The following is a 15,834-nucleotide window of genomic DNA, read 5'->3' as shown; positions in this document are numbered from 1 at the left end:
ATGCATCTTTTAGAAATCGCCTCGGTATTTATGCAAGTTACCGGTATCTCAATCCAGATTGAGAAGAAAGCTACCTCCTGCATAAACCATACCCAATAATAATCAATTTGGAAACCTCCATTATATCCGGGGCGCCTGCAGAACCAATAAGCATTCAACTCATTGTCCTGGACGTCTCATATAAACCGATCGCGGACCAGCCAATAACCATTACCGAGACCTACGTATAGTTTGCATCTGCCTTCTGGATAAATCAAATAATGATTAAAATGCATCCAATTGCAAAAATGAGTGCAACGGAAGAATTCGGGAGAAAAACACGAGAGAAGCACTTTAGCTTCAACAAACAATATCACCCACTGAACCATGGCTCGTTCGGAGCATTTCCAAAAAGTGTGCGCGACCATCAGCGCATGTTGCAAGACGAGATAGAATCATACCCAGATACATTTTTACGATACACCTATCCTGAACTTCTAGGCGAGTCTCGCCGCGCCATTGCGCCTCTTCTTGGGGTGGAAGCAGACGAAGTTGTGTTCGTGTCAAACGCTACTACGGGCATCAATACTATTTTAAGAAATCTCGTGTATGAGACGGGTGATGTAGTTGTTTATTTCAGCACTATCTATGGGGCATGTGAGAAGACCCTTCAATCTATCTGTGACACCTCACATGTCGGATTGGAGATGTTTCGTGTTGAAATTGATTATCCTATCGAAGATGAGGATATTATCTCCAAATTCTCAGGTGCTGTTGAACAGTTGCGCAGCAATGGGAGGAATATCAAGGTAGCCATTTTTGATACGGTGGTAACTTTACCAGGCGTAACATTCCCCTGGGAAGGGATGGTGAAAGTATGTAAAGATCTAGGTGTATTAAGTCTCATCGATGGTGCACACGGAATCGGGCACATTGATCTCTCGCACTTAGGACAGGTTGGACCAGACTTTTTCGTCAGTAATTGTTATAAGTATGACTCAAACTCCAGCAAAGTATCATTTGCCTATAATTGACCCTGAACAGGTGGCTTTATGTTCCTCGTGGATGCGCTGTATTACATGTACCGATCCGAAACCAGGAACTCATACGAACCACGCTACCTACATCTAAATCTTTTCAGTTGGCTAAAGATTCTCCCAAACCAAACTACTTTGTTGAAATATTTCAAAAAGTTTCAACGATTGACCCCACCCCATACATCTGTATCCCTGAAGCATTGAGATTCCGACAAGGAGTCTGTGGTGGAGAAGAAAAAGTCCGCTCTTATTGTCGTACCATCGCGTTGACAGGAGGTCAAAGAATGGCGGAAATTCTCCACACGGAAATTTTGGAGAATCAATCAGGTTCCATAAACAAGTCTTGTTTCGTCAATGTCCGTTTGCCTTTACGGATTGTGCAGACTTCCGTCAAAGTTTCTGCTGAATCCGAGACTGAGCACTTCTCAATAAGTTCCTCAGATGCCCCTCACATTGCTAAGTGGATCGAAGAAACTTCCATCAAGGAATATGATACGATGATTATTACCAAGTATTATTCAGGGGGCTTATGGGCGAGAATTAGTGGTCAAATATATCTTGAAATGGCAGACTTCGAATGGGCAGCACAAAGACTGAAGGATCTCTGCTCAAGGGTCGAGCGAGGACATTGGAAGCGGGTTTGATCAAATGGAAAGCAGCATGGCAAGAGTAAGCGGTGAATTTTGGCTTTGGATCTCTGGTTAATATCTTTCAATTGTATGACTGCTGCACATGAGAATATATTGATAGCTACTCCTTAAGGACCAAAGCTGCGGTTCACATATAATCATTGCGTGGCAGCCAGAACAACAATTTCCTCGTTATTCCATACTAAAGAATCAGCCAAACAATATTGCATGCCATGTTTTTTATGACTTGCAAACATCGCCATTCCACGCCCTACAGTAATATCCCAATCAGGGAACCACACTCTACCAATAGATGCATGGCCACCTTCACAAACTCTGTTGATTTCCAATCCCTCATCGCTCTTGCGATCTTCCAGTTGCTGGTATGGTGATTTTTCCCATTTCTACAACCACAGGAATAACCGTGGAAAGTAGTCTGGCCTGCAGGTCTGACATCTGATACATAGTTGTGATAAATATGTACAGTTGCAAATTTGTATTGTATTACTAGGTAAGGAGAACTATTACATGAATGTCGCAAGCCACAAACAAATCCCGATACTAGAACATGCAAATATCATTAAGCAGTTCTCTTTTCCCCACTCATTTCACTTTCTTTCAAAGTGACTTGCTCTTCTTTTTTTCCGCATCCGCCTCTGCTAGAGCTTTCTCGATAGTCGTCCACTTCAAATCCGGATACCTATCATTATCAATAGGATCCAATTTTCCTTTTCCAGAGACCATATTTTCCACATACTGCATCCCCTGCCAAGGAGGGAATACCTGCGTTTCCTCTCCCCCGATCACGAACTTTAGGATCGAAATAAAAACCTGGAGGAATCCAACACTTCCTGTCCACATCGGTTTATACTCCTCACCACGGACCTTAGTGACAACAGCAGCCAAATCTTTTGCATTGACCGAGCTACCCGCAATACGTAAGAATTTTGGTGTTGGATTTGGATCCGCAGCTACAGCAGCTGTATAAGCAGCTACGTCTGGAATCATCGTGTAATCTAGTTTCTGATCCACGCTTCCAAAATAGAAAATTCGGTGCCATTTGTCGTTGATAACTGGCATTTGACCAGTTGTGAGAAGTTCCATGAAGCCACCATTCAACACACTCGTCCAGCGAATTCCCGATGCATCAAGCTTGGTGTGAAATTCACGACGAAGATCGAGATTTCTGTTGGATCCCGGCGTGCACTTGGTGAAATCCAAAGCGAAATCAGACGGAATAAATCGCTGTACATCCGCAGCAACAGAGGCCTCGAGGAGTCTTCCCTGAACACCTAGCATAACTTCTCTGAGACCCTGAAGTGCTGAAACGACTGTTGTGGCACCTGAGACTGCTTTTAGGATAGCTGGACTATCGTTCATGTCGACTTCTACTATATCGACGCCAGCGTCTTGTAATTTTTGGGTGCGGGATGCTGCGGTGCCGGGACGTACAAGAGCTTTGACAGCTACATTTCTCCTGCGTAGATCAAGGGCAATTTGAGAGCCCAGATTACCTGCTGCACCTGCAACGGCGACGAAGCTTGACATCTTATCGTGATGACTTCGGTAAAATAAAGGTATTCAATTGGGAAAACCTGTGAATTTTGCAATGATTGAAGCTAGCACACAATGAAAAATGAAAGCCGTTTCGAATCCGATCAAGAAAGATGAATTGAATATTAACTTGCCAGTAATCGAGAAATCGCAGAGCTTTTGAACACTTCAACCAGCAGCTTGAAAGCTAATTCCTAGTGGTTGGGTATCACCACATATGCGATGAAATACATGTTGATGAGCCCAGGATTACCAATCTCCAAACTCGCAAGTAACTAGAGAGCGAAGGCGCGAGATGGCAATATGCTACCGGATAAACTCCTGCGATCGATCCTACGCTAAACCCTTTTGAATTAAGGTTATATCTTATCTCTCGATTCCAGATGGAAAGATCAACAGAAATGTTCAATGTTTTATGCACTTTCGCGATTCACCCAATCACACATTCATACCTTATTCCAAAATGGGAAGAGTATGCTTCGGATCTAGTAGGTTTGTACAGTAGCATTGCGTGGTAGCAAACAAACCATTGATGGAAGATAAAAAGAAAAAAGAAAAGAAAAAAAGAATTAGATTTTGAAATAGAATCTTAAATCCACCATCTCCTCATGATCTGCATGCGCACAGTGCGTCAAAGACTCGGGATTCAAAGCAAGACGAAGCGAACACGTTTTGTTTTTGGCTAGCGCATATATAAGATAAAACTAAGCCATATGCAGAATGTATTCGATTGCTCTATTTTTCTCCTTGGCACAGCAGAACGGGATCTTATATCATCATCATCTCCGCACCTGTGGCACCGTTGACATGATTTATCATCACTTCACCTTATTCTTGTAGTACCTGAGATATGTGGTTTTACCGTGTGGAGAAAATCAACAAGTACCTAGCCACACTCTGTAAGATCACGCTATTGCGGATGCGGAACGTATTCGAACTCGGTCGGTCATGCTTTGCTGACGTCTATCGTCATGTTGTTTATGATGTTTGAAGGCAATGGCTATTATATTGATATTTTATTCGTTGATATGCCTGTATGATGAATTCTCCTCGTACAGAGAGATCGTTGTTACTGTCTAGAATCCCTTCTAGAGTACCATATGTAAATCTATATAAAGATAGGCTACAAGTAGATGTATGAACTTAGTCCAATCATCCAATTTTACCATTTGAAAAGACCATCTCCCAGACTTCCATTTCATTTTCTTCCTCACAAAATGTCTTCCACTACAATGATAGCGATTGTTGGCTTCACAGGCAGAATGGCTCGCTTGATCACCAAATTTATCCTTCAAGACCACCCGGATGCGATAATCCATGGTATTTGCCGCTCAGCTAGTAAGGTCGACGAAAACATACATTTGAATCCTCGGGTTAGACTCTTCGAGGCCAGTTCCATAGACATCTCTACCATTCGCACTGCTCTAGCGGGTACATCTGTATGCATATGTTGTTATCTCGGTGACAGCAAGCTTATGATCGATGGCCAAAAGATTCTTATCGATGCATGTATTGCAGAGAACGTTTCTCGCTACATCGCCTCTGATTATACTTTTGACTATCGACCTCTCAAACTCGGCGATTATCCCGCCAAGGATCCATCGAAACACATTCATCAGTATCTTCAGGAGAAAGAGCGAACGGAAAATATTAGGGGTGTTCATGTCCTTAACGGAGCATTCATGGAATTCGTATGGAGCCCTCTGCTTGGTTTTGTAAATGCTGAGGAGGGCAAGTTTCGATATTATGGTACAGGTGATGAACAGTTGGAGATGACTGCCATGAAAGATACTGCGAAATTTGTAGCCGCAGTTTCTATGGATCCAAAAGCTGTTGGGGCTGTAAAATGTAAGGCCATGGAATATTTGTTTCATCATTTTGAGTTCAAAGTCTTACTAATATTCTTTTCCAGATCGAGGAGACTCAAAGAGCATCAAGAAATTAGCTCATGTATACCGGGAAGCCTTTGGAGTTGAACCAAATATCCAGCGACTTGGCTCACTCCAAGATCTTCATGACAATATGACTTCTGCTTTCAAAGAAAACCCAAGGAACGGATTGGCTTGGATTGGCTTGTATGGCCAATACTGGATGTCTAACGAACAGACATTATTGGGTGATACAGATAATAGTCGTTACCCGGAAGTGGTGCCTACTACCGTGGAGGAGTTTCTAAAGGGGCACACGAAAGAAAGTCTGGGTGAAAGTACGAAATTCTGAGAATGAATCATATGAACTTCGAAAATTAAGTGCTTTTCTACACCGCTTTGCCTAATCTCTTTCATCTCTATTGCACCAACAGTTTCTTTCTTTTAAAACAGTAAATTTCTTGCACTTCGACGCGGGATCGACCCTCTGAGGGGAGACTTGGGAGTTTCCTTTTTCTAATTCCGAATAGCGCCGGTTTTTCCCAATAGCCTATCCTGTAAAAAAGGGGATTTCGATAGATAAACTTTTGAGAATTCCAGTATTCGTAAAGGGGTGGGTCTCTGGAGAATGGGTTGGTTGTTTTGGTAGATTCGGGAATGTAGATATAATACTTCGATTAAATTCGTTACAATAGAAGAATGTAAGAGATCAGAAGCCCTTCTTCTCCGATGGTTTTCTAGTGATTCGGAATGTTGGAAACACAGATTCCATATTGAAGGTGACAAATTTTTCATAAACTGATATTGTGGCAATCCATTTGTAGAGGTGCGTCGACGATGTTTGGAAGTGCACTATCCATCATATAGCCACATTGATTGGCTGGATAATGTAGTAGGCTACGTATCCTCTCATCGTGAATCCCATCCAAGTATGCACAAAGCCTACTACACACAGCAGTTGCAGGGTCCATAACCCACCAGTAGTATATTTGGCTCAATAGGGCACTCCAATAACATAAAATCAACAAAGCTCTGGGGTCTTTCTGATCCAGTAACTGCACAAAGGAATCGGGGAGTTCACCCACGAACGACATAAACGTGCAGATCGTATCTTGGCCAGTTCCGAGTCGTATCAGTTGACATAAGTGCCTCAAGGGCCCCTCATAAGAATCCTTGAACATCTTTGAATCCTGTTCCCCTTCAAATAGCCTATGAAGCGCTCTAGATATTTCTAGTGCCCACGGATTTACGTCGTTCGGCTTGTCATGATTGCAAGGCCCTTCGTTTAAGAATTTGGGATCGTGTTTCATATCTAGCAAAATACTGTCTTGGAGGTGGCAATTCATATCGCTCGTATTCCACAAGATTGATACCCCTCTCATAGCACGTAGCCAAGTAAGTCGACCGCTTCCGTCAGTGTCAGTATTTAGATCTGGCTGAATATTTCTAAAAGTCAGCATCGTGTGAAGGTAAGACGATGCGATGATTGCATCTGCATTCCTGGCATTCAAGCTCGTTCGAAGCTCTGATGAGTAGGACGATAAAGATTTAGAGTAATGCAACGTGAAAGCAATGCCATACTTTTTCTCTTTTGGGTGTAAATAATGAAGATGGCTTGCCGAAAAAGCAAGAATAGCATGCATTAGGTAAGGGGCTTTGAGAGAAATACTTAGCCCATGCTGCTGGATGATATGCTGAAACGATTGAGATCCAACCCAAGGAGTAGTGACTTCAGTGAAGTGGTCCAATAATTCAGAAGCATCACCTGGTTTGTAGATGGGGTCTTTAAAGTGCGAGCACGGAACCTCTGACTTTTCCAGGTACGAAATGATTTGGTCTCTGACCGATGGGCTACAAATCCGTCCGGTCGACATCTGTTGTTCCGATGGCAATCGGTCTCTCATGACTGACTTTTGTAGGACAAGATATTCACACTGAACTGCCCCGAGTAGTCGATCTGAACATTGTCCACAGCTTGGTTTTGCTTCATCACACTATCTCTTCTATCAGGCAAAATACAGACGATATAGCAGGTAACTACACACCTTTATTCTGCGTTTCCTGCAGTTATTGCAGCCGTTCCTAGACTTAGTATGCGATTTTCGAGGGCGATAATTTGAGTGGGGCTTCTGATTCGGAGTGATCGGGTGTGATACATGAGGTCGTTCACTGATCCATGAGAAAGTTTCCGTTTGCGCCATTATAAAAGCCTTTAGTACTCGAGTATCTCGGTTTTGATAACACTACACGAGAAAGTGTATCACGACTGTTAAGGTTTGAGTCTTGGTTGAATGATATTTTTGAGGGAAAACCTGGGATTGGGACCACAATGTAATGCCGCCAAGTATCTTCCTGTAATAGTTCCCATTGACTGACTTGTTTGTATCAAATATTACCTCTATTGAGTGTTAGTGTTTGGTGGTCCGAGGTTGGTCTTGTATCCTCTTAATATCTTACATACTTCGCATACATACCTAGTTCGTAGGTGCATAATACACTAGACCCCCTTTATATTGGTCCGTGCTCATCACATAATACTGCGCCGCATGCTTCAATGACCCACCGGTACTCTATTCATCATAGTAACTTCATCAGTTTCTTTACGTTCATTGCTTTTCATGGCATCTTCAGATTCAATATTCCCTCCATAACCATGTAGTGCTCATTTTCTAAGTACACAAATATGTTATCGAGAGGGAAACCAAACCAGCGATCAAGGAAATACGGCGTGCACCCAGGCTTACACAGTTCCAGTGTCATGATTGGTGAGATGACATTGATACCCATGAGATGCTAAGTCTTTAATGCTCCTTTACGTATAGATCCAGAAAGAGCAGGGGAAACAAGGCAGCAGCAGTGAATCTAAGATGTTCACCTTACTTTCGCAGCTCAATATTAAGGGGAGAAGACTTTTAAAAAAAATCACAATGTTACCATCTATAGCAACCATAATGTCTGCACCGTTGCAGGCTAAATCACCAAGAGTGCGGATCGCTGCTGTACCTAGATCAAGGACAGGCTGCAAATCATGTCTGTTCAACAATCTAATCAGATGTTCTCTTATGCATAGCTGACCAGTCATTCTATGCAAGTAAGTCCCACTTCTATAACTTCATGTTCACGTTATTCCACAATTTTGCAGACATTTTGATGTTATAGTCTTGGATAGATCCCGTCATGTTAAATGCGACGAGTCAAAACCTATATGTCAAAAATGCCTAGTGGGCGGATTAGATTGTATTTATCAATCGCTTGTCGGTCCAAGAAATGGAACACTTCACAGAAAGATAGCACAAAAAAGAAAAATTTTAGCTAACTCGAGAATGGCTCGTGAGTTTTGAATTCAATAACTTGTCCCTGAAATCTAATGAGTTAATAGCGAAATGTTATTCTTTTACAACATCTCTAACGTTAACAAACGTAATCATTCGACCATGAGGCTCAATATCAATACTTTGAGTTCTTCAAGAATAAAAATGCATCGCTTCTTTCAGAATACTTCGAAACGGATTTCTGGGAGCGACTTGTACTTCAATTGTGCCACCAAGAGGAATTTGTCAAACATGCTGTCGTCGCTTTAGGTTCACTTGCGAGAAACATGGAAGTGGATTTCGATTCTCCGTTATCTAACAACACCCGACATACAGCTCCCTCTGAGTATTATCTGTTCGCTTTGAGAGAGTATTCAAAATTTCTACGTCTGGCAAGACGGAACACAAATAAAGTTGTGGAATCAGATAGATTACAAAGTATACTTGTCTCATGTGTCTTGACCAGTATTTTCGAGTTGTATCAAGGTCGTCAAGAAGCTTCTATCAAAACCGTCGTATCAGGCCTCAAAATTATATCTAGTGTTCGAGAACAACATGTGCTCGAAAATACACATTCAATATGGTCACTTGGAATCGATATCGATCTTCTTGCACTGTTCATCCGTTGGGGGCAAGGCTTTTTATTATTCATGCCATCTCAAACACCCTTCGCACCTCATGGATTACTGCAAAATCTCGAGGATACTTTGTTCCTCGAAAACATGCTTGTAGAGTTCAGCTCCCTCAAACAAGCGCGCCTCTACTTTGATATTCTCAATCGACATGTCTTAAACTGGTACGCAGATTGCAATTACCAATGTCCAGGAGAACGAGATCATCCAACCGAAGTTGATCGTCTATGTCCAAATTCAAAGCCAACGATATACTCAGAAGATGGCTTGGCCTATGGAGCAGCTATCGATAGATGGTCGAGAGCATTCACTTGTATTTTTAAGTCTAGTCGTTCACGTTCTCGATCATCATCACCTCACCAAATTTCAACAGCGTTGATGATCAAACAAATCTGCGTGCGTCTTGGTCTCCCACAGATCACAATTAGTGAGCATCAGATCACAGCTTTATGCGCTGCGCTACTTGAGTTTGGAGTCGAGATTCTGGAGCCGAATAACAAGAACCAAGTTTTCAAGTGGGTAGATGACGATTTAGTAACAGGTCTGTTTCTCGTAAACCAAAGATGTCCCGATGAGAAGATGAGAAGCAGAGCATTGGAGCTGCTGTGGAACCATGCGAGGCGGGGGAATCTTTACGAACATTCTAGTGGAGACAATTCCTCGCTCGAAGTTGGGCCTGGAAAAGAATCCTTCGGAAGACACACGATGGGAGCTTCGTAATATAATCACTGGCCACTTGAGTTGCTGGAGTGGTCGGTAAGGCGACGACGAAAGAATTTCAGGCCGATTGGTGAATGGACCTGTTCCGGGATTCTATGCAAATACAACATACCAAAATGATAGTCACAATGACCACGGATCGTGGCACAAATAATACAATCTATCTCAGGATATATTGAAAATTTTTCGTTTCCCAGATTTGTATAACTTTCCAGAACAATAATTAACCTTTCAAGAGATGTAAGCGACCTTCTGAAGTTGAATATAATCCAGCTTCTGCTTTGAAATTAATTCTTTCATTTCAAGGACAGCAAAATACTTCGACTCAATTGAAATGGCCTCTTCACCACATCCTCGGTGGCTCAATTAAGCAAGCATTAAACAATCTTTACAAGTAAAACATTCCTCCCTCTAGTTATACTGCATATTCATACAATCAACTTCGGTATAGAACAAACCATAAAATAAAATAAATTAGGCCCATAACGCCATCCTTCACTTGCTTGAATACCTCTGTGGTCTTTCAAAGGCCGCACCTTCACACGATAAGCGCCATAACAATTCGCGAGTCTCCAAACTTGCCATACAATACAACTGTCCCGAGAGAGACTATTCATTTCCGGTTTCATCACCTTCAATTCCAAGCCTCTTCCAATTTATCATCAGTAATTATCTCTGCACTCTTATGATTAATATACTCCGTTGGTCTGAACACGTAACCCGGATGAACAACCGACAATGCGTAACCCGCAATCGCCACAGTTCTACGAAGTAGTCAGTACAATCCTCACACCACAAAATCAGAATAATAAACTTACATTCCCTCCAAGCAAATAAATCCAATCTCATTCTTCATAAAGCTCATTCCCCATCCTTGCCCCAAAACAGCCATTTTGTAGATAGTACTGATGCCGACTGCCAAAAATGTTGTTGGAAGTGCAATATAGAAATACATAAACCGTCTCGAGGCGCGTGTGTTTTCTGCATACGCATTTAGTTGTTCGGGGTAGGCACGAACTTGGATTTTATAATCTGCATGCAAAACACCAAAACAAATCATCGAAAGCAATTGGAAGCTCAAGCCTGCGATGACGATGTTGGAACCAGTAGAGAGATAGAAGGGTGGGGTAAAGCCGACTGCAGAAGTGCTTTGGAGGAGACATCCGGAGGTGAGGAGAATAAAGGGGAGAAGTGTGACGGAGGTGGAGATGAGAGGGTAGGTGGCGGGATTGATGCGGGAGAGAGTGATGCTGTAGGTTTCGATTATGTTTGTGTAGCAGAGGAATACTCCGTTGAGGAAGAATAGGGGGCCAACTGTGAGAAAGAGATTTTGGAGAGTAAGCCTGAATAATTGTTAGTCTCATCTGGATAGATTCAACGGATGAATATCTTACCCAACATGACTCCAGGGACTAGATGCCATCATTACTCTCCCAGCATACCCAATTACTTCGCACATACTCCCCAGTATGAATGTAGCTGTGAATCCCCATGACTGATATCTGAAACCTTGTATCAACTGTGCGATCGTAATGATGCAGAAAATGGCCAACAAAGTAGCGTTAGCTGGAAGGGATGGTGCGTATCCAAATGGTGTTGCTGAGACGGGGCATTCATCTGAAACTTTCAGACAATTTGCGTAATAAGACATGACTTCAGACGTTTTTCCACAAATTTAAATAGAATTCTTTTTGAAGAAAGTAAATATGGAATAATGAAAGAATGTTACTTCAAAATGAAGGGTCGAAGATGACTTGTATTCATTCATAACTTGGCGGCACAGGACTTTTTACTCCATCCCAACATTTTGGCGGGAGCGAAATTATGTACACATTCAACTTATAGGTCGGATTGAAGCCTCAACCAACTGGTACTTCAGCCCCTTGGTTGATGAGGAGAAAGGTTACTGGGCCCTTCCCGCCTACGAATCATCATTCTGTCGACCGAATCGTGTTGAAGGAGCGGTGATTGATTGCACAGCATTTGCGATTGATATGAAGTGATGGCCGAAAGGAATGCAAAGGCCACGCAAGGTATAAATGTTCTAAATTGCACAACTGGAGGCTTCAATCGACACAAAAGTAACTCTTCAGAGATTTTCAAGAATATAAAGCTCTATGGAAGCGGATTATGTCTGTTTGTGGCCCTAAAACGATTCCTGCAAGAAATTTCCCAGGTTTGAATCGGAGCGCAACCCAAAGAATTGAAAGTCTGGTATGCATCTCCTATGAAGACGGCTGGGATGAGAATGTATTGAGCAAGGACCATATGTTGGATATTTTACCGCGCAAGACGACGATCTATGTGGTCGGCGGTTCGCATCCTTCAGCTCGACCCCATTCTTCAAGAACGCAAGGACGCTAGTTTGGTATACAAACTCTTATATAGCTCACTATGCAGTAACCCGAAGATTCCACTTAGTTATAGAAGTATAACACTTTGGTAATAACTTTCCATGTTCGCATTGATAGCATAATAAAAAACAACACTCAGAATGATGCATATACAAATGACTATTCGTATAGGCACGTAGTTTGTTTGGACGAGGTTTCTTGCCTCTCGAGCGCTTATGGATGAGTTTTGGGATACTCCTACCGCTAGGAATCCATGAGGTCAAAAGGAATGTGTCCTAGAGTAACATCTAAGCGCTCATGCAACCTGCTCTGGGTGAGCAACATAACATGTTACAAAGATATCACATGGAGATTAGTAAAATTTATTCAACTACCAGACATTATCTACGCCAGAGTTCTGCTCAAAATTCAAGCATCTCTAAAAGTGAAGATGAGTGGTGAATTAAGTCGGAATATGGGCGAAAGACACCCCGAAGAAGCGTCGAAATTGTTGAAAGATAGGATCATTTATCATTACGACGTCTGCGCTGAATACTATTATTCCCTTTGGTAAGTCTTCTTGTGTCGCCTTTGATATTCATACCTTTGTAATGTTTCCAAGATTCACTCAGACTTACAGAAACAGGGGCGAACATATCCACCACGGATACTTCCTCACTCCCACTGATACAAAAGAAATTGCTCAAATACAACAAATAGAACTCTTAGTTCGCCAATCGAAGCTCGAACCGGGAAGTAAAGTGCTGGATGTTGGATGTGGACTCGGTGGTACATCTCGATATCTAGCACGAGAATTAGGTTGTGAGGTGATAGGAATCGCATTAAGTGACGCAGAGATAAGGATTGCGAGACGAGTGAGTATAGGAGAGGCAGATGGCGGAGACGAGGATGAAGATGGCTTCATTAGGCTAGGGAAAGGAAAAGTAAAATTCATGGCTTTAGACGCTGAGATGATTGAAGAAACTTTTGGGAATAAAACCACGAAAACGTTTGACTGTGTATGGATTTCGGATGCAATAAGCCATCTTCCAGACAAGAGAAAGTTCGTCAGTGACGTAGCAAGGCTGTTGGATATTGGAGGAAAGCTGGTGCTTGCGGATTGGTTTGCAGTTGATTCTTGTATAAAAGATGGTTTGAAGTCTAAGCAGCAATATGATGACCTGACAGCTATTGAAAGTAAGATATCTTTAGACGTTACGAATGAATTTGATGCTAATCTTGGTGATTTCAAGATGGCATGATGCTTCCTCCACTCATCAGTCAAGAAGCATTCGTGCGCTTAGCTGGGATGAAGGGGTTAAGTCTTTTGGTCGAACCACTCGAGATTAGTGAAAAGGTGTCGAGGACATGGTAAGCAATAGTCTGAGTTTTATTCGTGAATTTGCTGATAAGGATGTTAGGGATATATCGTGGTCCTTAATTACAAAGCCAAAATTATGGCTTTTTGCTCTTTCGCAAGGAAGAGAAGGGCTAGCGTTTGTAGGCGCGCTGAGGGCGACGAGAAGGGCATATTCGAACCAGACATTTCAATATGCTGTTTTAGTTTTTGGGAAGTAATAAAACAGAATAGTGTATATCTTGTTGTAAAGTGGTCTTAGTCAAATGAGCGGTGTGTACTATCTTCATAGACGTTATCTATCCCAAAGCCCACGTTGGTCATTGAATTCAGGCGGGTTCCCTGCATTCGCAAAACTGCAGTATAACCAACTGGGATGAAGATTTGCCAGCTACAACTCCCCTCGTCTTGTACACCATCAACATCATTTTGATGGATATTATGATCGTGATTTGGGAACATTGACATAAACAACATAGAATGTTAATGCCTGAGCCGGGTTTCGTAAGCCGTCTGGAAAGATGCAAGTATCTTGCTCGGAACTTGGGTTCAAAATATTTCTCTCACTTGGCCCCTTGAGTCAATCACAAATACGCATCACACGGAGCTTCGGCTTGCTGCTCTGGGCAATCTCCGTAAGTAGCAGTTTTCATCTATCGTCAAAGATATACCAGGAAGGATAATAGATCGAGTTATCAAATAAAAATAAGACTCAATTAAAGATAGATATGAGGCCAAGAAACTATAAGTAGGGAAGTGCGAAAGAAAACGAGAAAGTGCTCAAGTGGAAAATTAAACTAAGAACGGGTATGGCAAGAACGTGGGGATCGATACTTTCTTCACTAGCAATATTAGAACTTAGTCGCAGTGGAGAAGAACGCGGACTGTGGATCAAGCTTAAGCTTAAACTTTAATGGCAAACATGCATTTTCCAAAGACGGACATTCAATCCAATGTAAGAGTGCAAAGATCTTGAATTTGTGCCCAAATTCTATATAAAAATCGTCCAACCAAATAGAAGGCCCTAGTGCTTTCTGTGAATGAAGTGAATAAAAGAGCAATATGTGACAAAATCATTTCTTTGTCCCCGTTCTTAAATAACAGCTGCCAACAGTCTCAAATGCCTATCTCATGAACATGGCATTCATAACCACATTAACATCATTGCGCCGGCAGTACTCCCTAATGAACATCCAAAGGCAAAATCATAAACAAAGGCTTTCCCATACCAATCCACCGGCCAAATGATGGTCTTTCGCATCCTTCCTTTTATATAAATCATCACTTAAATTTTGCACCTACTCGCCAGCTAATTTCTTGCCTTTCTTTTGTGTGGCCGGATGAGTTGTAGGATCCGACATGTTGAGGCCGATCTGCTCATGACGTTCGGGGGTTTCCACCCAAGTGTCGAGAGGTGTAGAGCCACTGGTATTGGCGGGGAAAATCGAATGTGCAAATTGGTGCTGCAACCCGACCGAGTCGTTTTGGCTTGTGAGGATGTTGTTATCCCCATTATAATCAACGGAGGTAGTTGGAGTCGGAATAAAGATCGAGGACTGTGACATCGATTCGGAGGATGGGACGATATAGTGCGGTCTCATGAAGGTTTCCGCATCTGCATACGAGCCAGCAACACAAGTACTGTCGGGTAGACGATGGTCAAAAGAATACCGTGCCGACGTATTCACAAATTTGTTGTGTTTGTCGCTCTTCGCTGTCGCAAAGTTGCAACTGGTAGAGAGTTCATCGACCAAGTCTGAAGCAAGCTCTTCGGCGATGTCACCAGAGTATTGGTTCATAGAAATTGCATCGCCTTGGAAAATCCACTCGCACGGATTGTTCGACGGCACGTTGATGCCTGTGAGGTCAGAAATCGATGTTTGGAAAGAGTCTGACATTCTGATTGAGGCAACTAGGCAGCAAAGTTAGTCTCTGAGAGTCATTGGCAAATGAATGAAGTGGTTGATGATGAACATACACTTTTGATGATTGGAAAGGAGGTCAGTAAATCTATAGTAATGATAAGAATGGTGAGTCTGCTTTTTATAACAATCAATCCTGCAAGCTACTTTCGATTGAATAGTAGAGCTTGTTGAAGGTATGTCAAATGATTGTCAGTCTAAGAGGGGTGGGTGGTGATTCTCGGACAACGGGGAAAGACACTAGGAGTCTACAATTTACCTACCCAACCTACCTCATTCATTTCGTTACTTACCTCACGCTCTCAGTACAGCACACCAATCAATCACCGGTAGCGTCTGTCGCTTGCCAAAAATATCATTGTAAACGCGTCCGAATCCTTGATAGTATCAAGTCACGGGGAGTGACTTTGAAAAGGGCGACTTCGGTGGTATTGTACAGATTCTCTTAATCAATCCGCTTGGCACGCCCTAGACAGGTTCTTCTTTGATCCA

The 15,834-nt window shown here is 42.4% G+C and overlaps 9 protein-coding genes across 9 annotated transcripts; 4 read left to right on the top strand and 5 right to left on the bottom strand.

Annotated features, from left to right (window-relative positions):
- Window positions 1-287: 287 nt before the first annotated feature.
- EAF02_008456 (uncharacterized protein) lies at window positions 288-1,660 on the top strand (the record flags this gene model as incomplete). The annotated part of the gene is made up of 2 exons (XM_038904504.1): window positions 288-970; window positions 1,024-1,660. 2 exons carry the CDS (start codon window positions 288-290, stop codon window positions 1,658-1,660), a joined length of 1,320 nt encoding a protein of 439 aa, XP_038755561.1.
- A 143-nt stretch (window positions 1,661-1,803) lies between these two features.
- On the bottom strand, window positions 1,804-2,110 carry EAF02_008455 (uncharacterized protein; the record flags this gene model as incomplete). Its single annotated transcript, XM_038904503.1, is given in 2 exon segments — window positions 1,804-2,049; window positions 2,069-2,110. The coding sequence occupies 2 exon segments, from the start codon at window positions 2,108-2,110 to the stop codon at window positions 1,804-1,806; spliced, it is 288 nt and encodes a 95-aa protein (XP_038755560.1).
- Window positions 2,111-2,263: 153 nt separating this feature from the next.
- On the bottom strand, window positions 2,264-3,193 carry EAF02_008454 (uncharacterized protein; the record flags this gene model as incomplete). Its single annotated transcript, XM_038904502.1, has 1 exon — window positions 2,264-3,193. One exon carries the CDS (start codon window positions 3,191-3,193, stop codon window positions 2,264-2,266), a length of 930 nt encoding a protein of 309 aa, XP_038755559.1.
- Window positions 3,194-4,139: 946 nt separating this feature from the next.
- On the bottom strand, window positions 4,140-7,436 carry EAF02_008452 (uncharacterized protein). Its single transcript, XM_038904500.1, has 2 exons — window positions 7,113-7,436; window positions 4,140-7,061 (listed from the first exon to the last, which is right to left on the bottom strand). Exons 1-2 carry the CDS (start codon window positions 7,266-7,268, stop codon window positions 5,859-5,861), a joined length of 1,359 nt encoding a protein of 452 aa, XP_038755557.1. The 5' UTR covers window positions 7,269-7,436; the 3' UTR covers window positions 4,140-5,858.
- On the top strand, window positions 4,417-5,419 carry EAF02_008453 (uncharacterized protein; the record flags this gene model as incomplete). The annotated part of the gene is made up of 2 exons (XM_038904501.1): window positions 4,417-5,047; window positions 5,112-5,419. The coding sequence occupies 2 exons, from the start codon at window positions 4,417-4,419 to the stop codon at window positions 5,417-5,419; spliced, it is 939 nt and encodes a 312-aa protein (XP_038755558.1).
- A 954-nt stretch (window positions 7,437-8,390) lies between the features above and the next one.
- Window positions 8,391-9,730, top strand: EAF02_008451 (uncharacterized protein; the record flags this gene model as incomplete). Its single annotated transcript, XM_038904499.1, has 3 exons — window positions 8,391-8,397; window positions 8,447-8,487; window positions 8,537-9,730. The coding sequence occupies 3 exons, from the start codon at window positions 8,391-8,393 to the stop codon at window positions 9,728-9,730; spliced, it is 1,242 nt and encodes a 413-aa protein (XP_038755556.1).
- A 634-nt stretch (window positions 9,731-10,364) lies between these two features.
- Window positions 10,365-11,381, bottom strand: EAF02_008450 (uncharacterized protein; the record flags this gene model as incomplete). Its single annotated transcript, XM_038904498.1, has 3 exons — window positions 10,365-10,494; window positions 10,549-11,073; window positions 11,125-11,381. 3 exons carry the CDS (start codon window positions 11,379-11,381, stop codon window positions 10,365-10,367), a joined length of 912 nt encoding a protein of 303 aa, XP_038755555.1.
- Window positions 11,382-12,514: 1,133 nt separating this feature from the next.
- On the top strand, window positions 12,515-13,641 carry EAF02_008449 (uncharacterized protein; the record flags this gene model as incomplete). The annotated part of the gene is made up of 4 exons (XM_038904497.1): window positions 12,515-12,633; window positions 12,710-13,260; window positions 13,317-13,434; window positions 13,485-13,641. 4 exons carry the CDS (start codon window positions 12,515-12,517, stop codon window positions 13,639-13,641), a joined length of 945 nt encoding a protein of 314 aa, XP_038755554.1.
- Window positions 13,642-14,718: 1,077 nt separating this feature from the next.
- EAF02_008448 (uncharacterized protein) lies at window positions 14,719-15,318 on the bottom strand (the record flags this gene model as incomplete). The annotated part of the gene is made up of 1 exon (XM_038904496.1): window positions 14,719-15,318. One exon carries the CDS (start codon window positions 15,316-15,318, stop codon window positions 14,719-14,721), a length of 600 nt encoding a protein of 199 aa, XP_038755553.1.
- Window positions 15,319-15,834: the final 516 nt, after the last annotated feature.

Source organism: Botrytis sinoallii (genome assembly GCF_014898435.1).
Source record: "Botrytis sinoallii strain Bc 23 chromosome Unknown BSIN_016, whole genome shotgun sequence".
Taxonomy (NCBI): Eukaryota; Fungi; Ascomycota; class Leotiomycetes; order Helotiales; family Sclerotiniaceae; genus Botrytis; species Botrytis sinoallii.
This window is presented reverse-complemented; position numbering and strand designations above follow the sequence as displayed.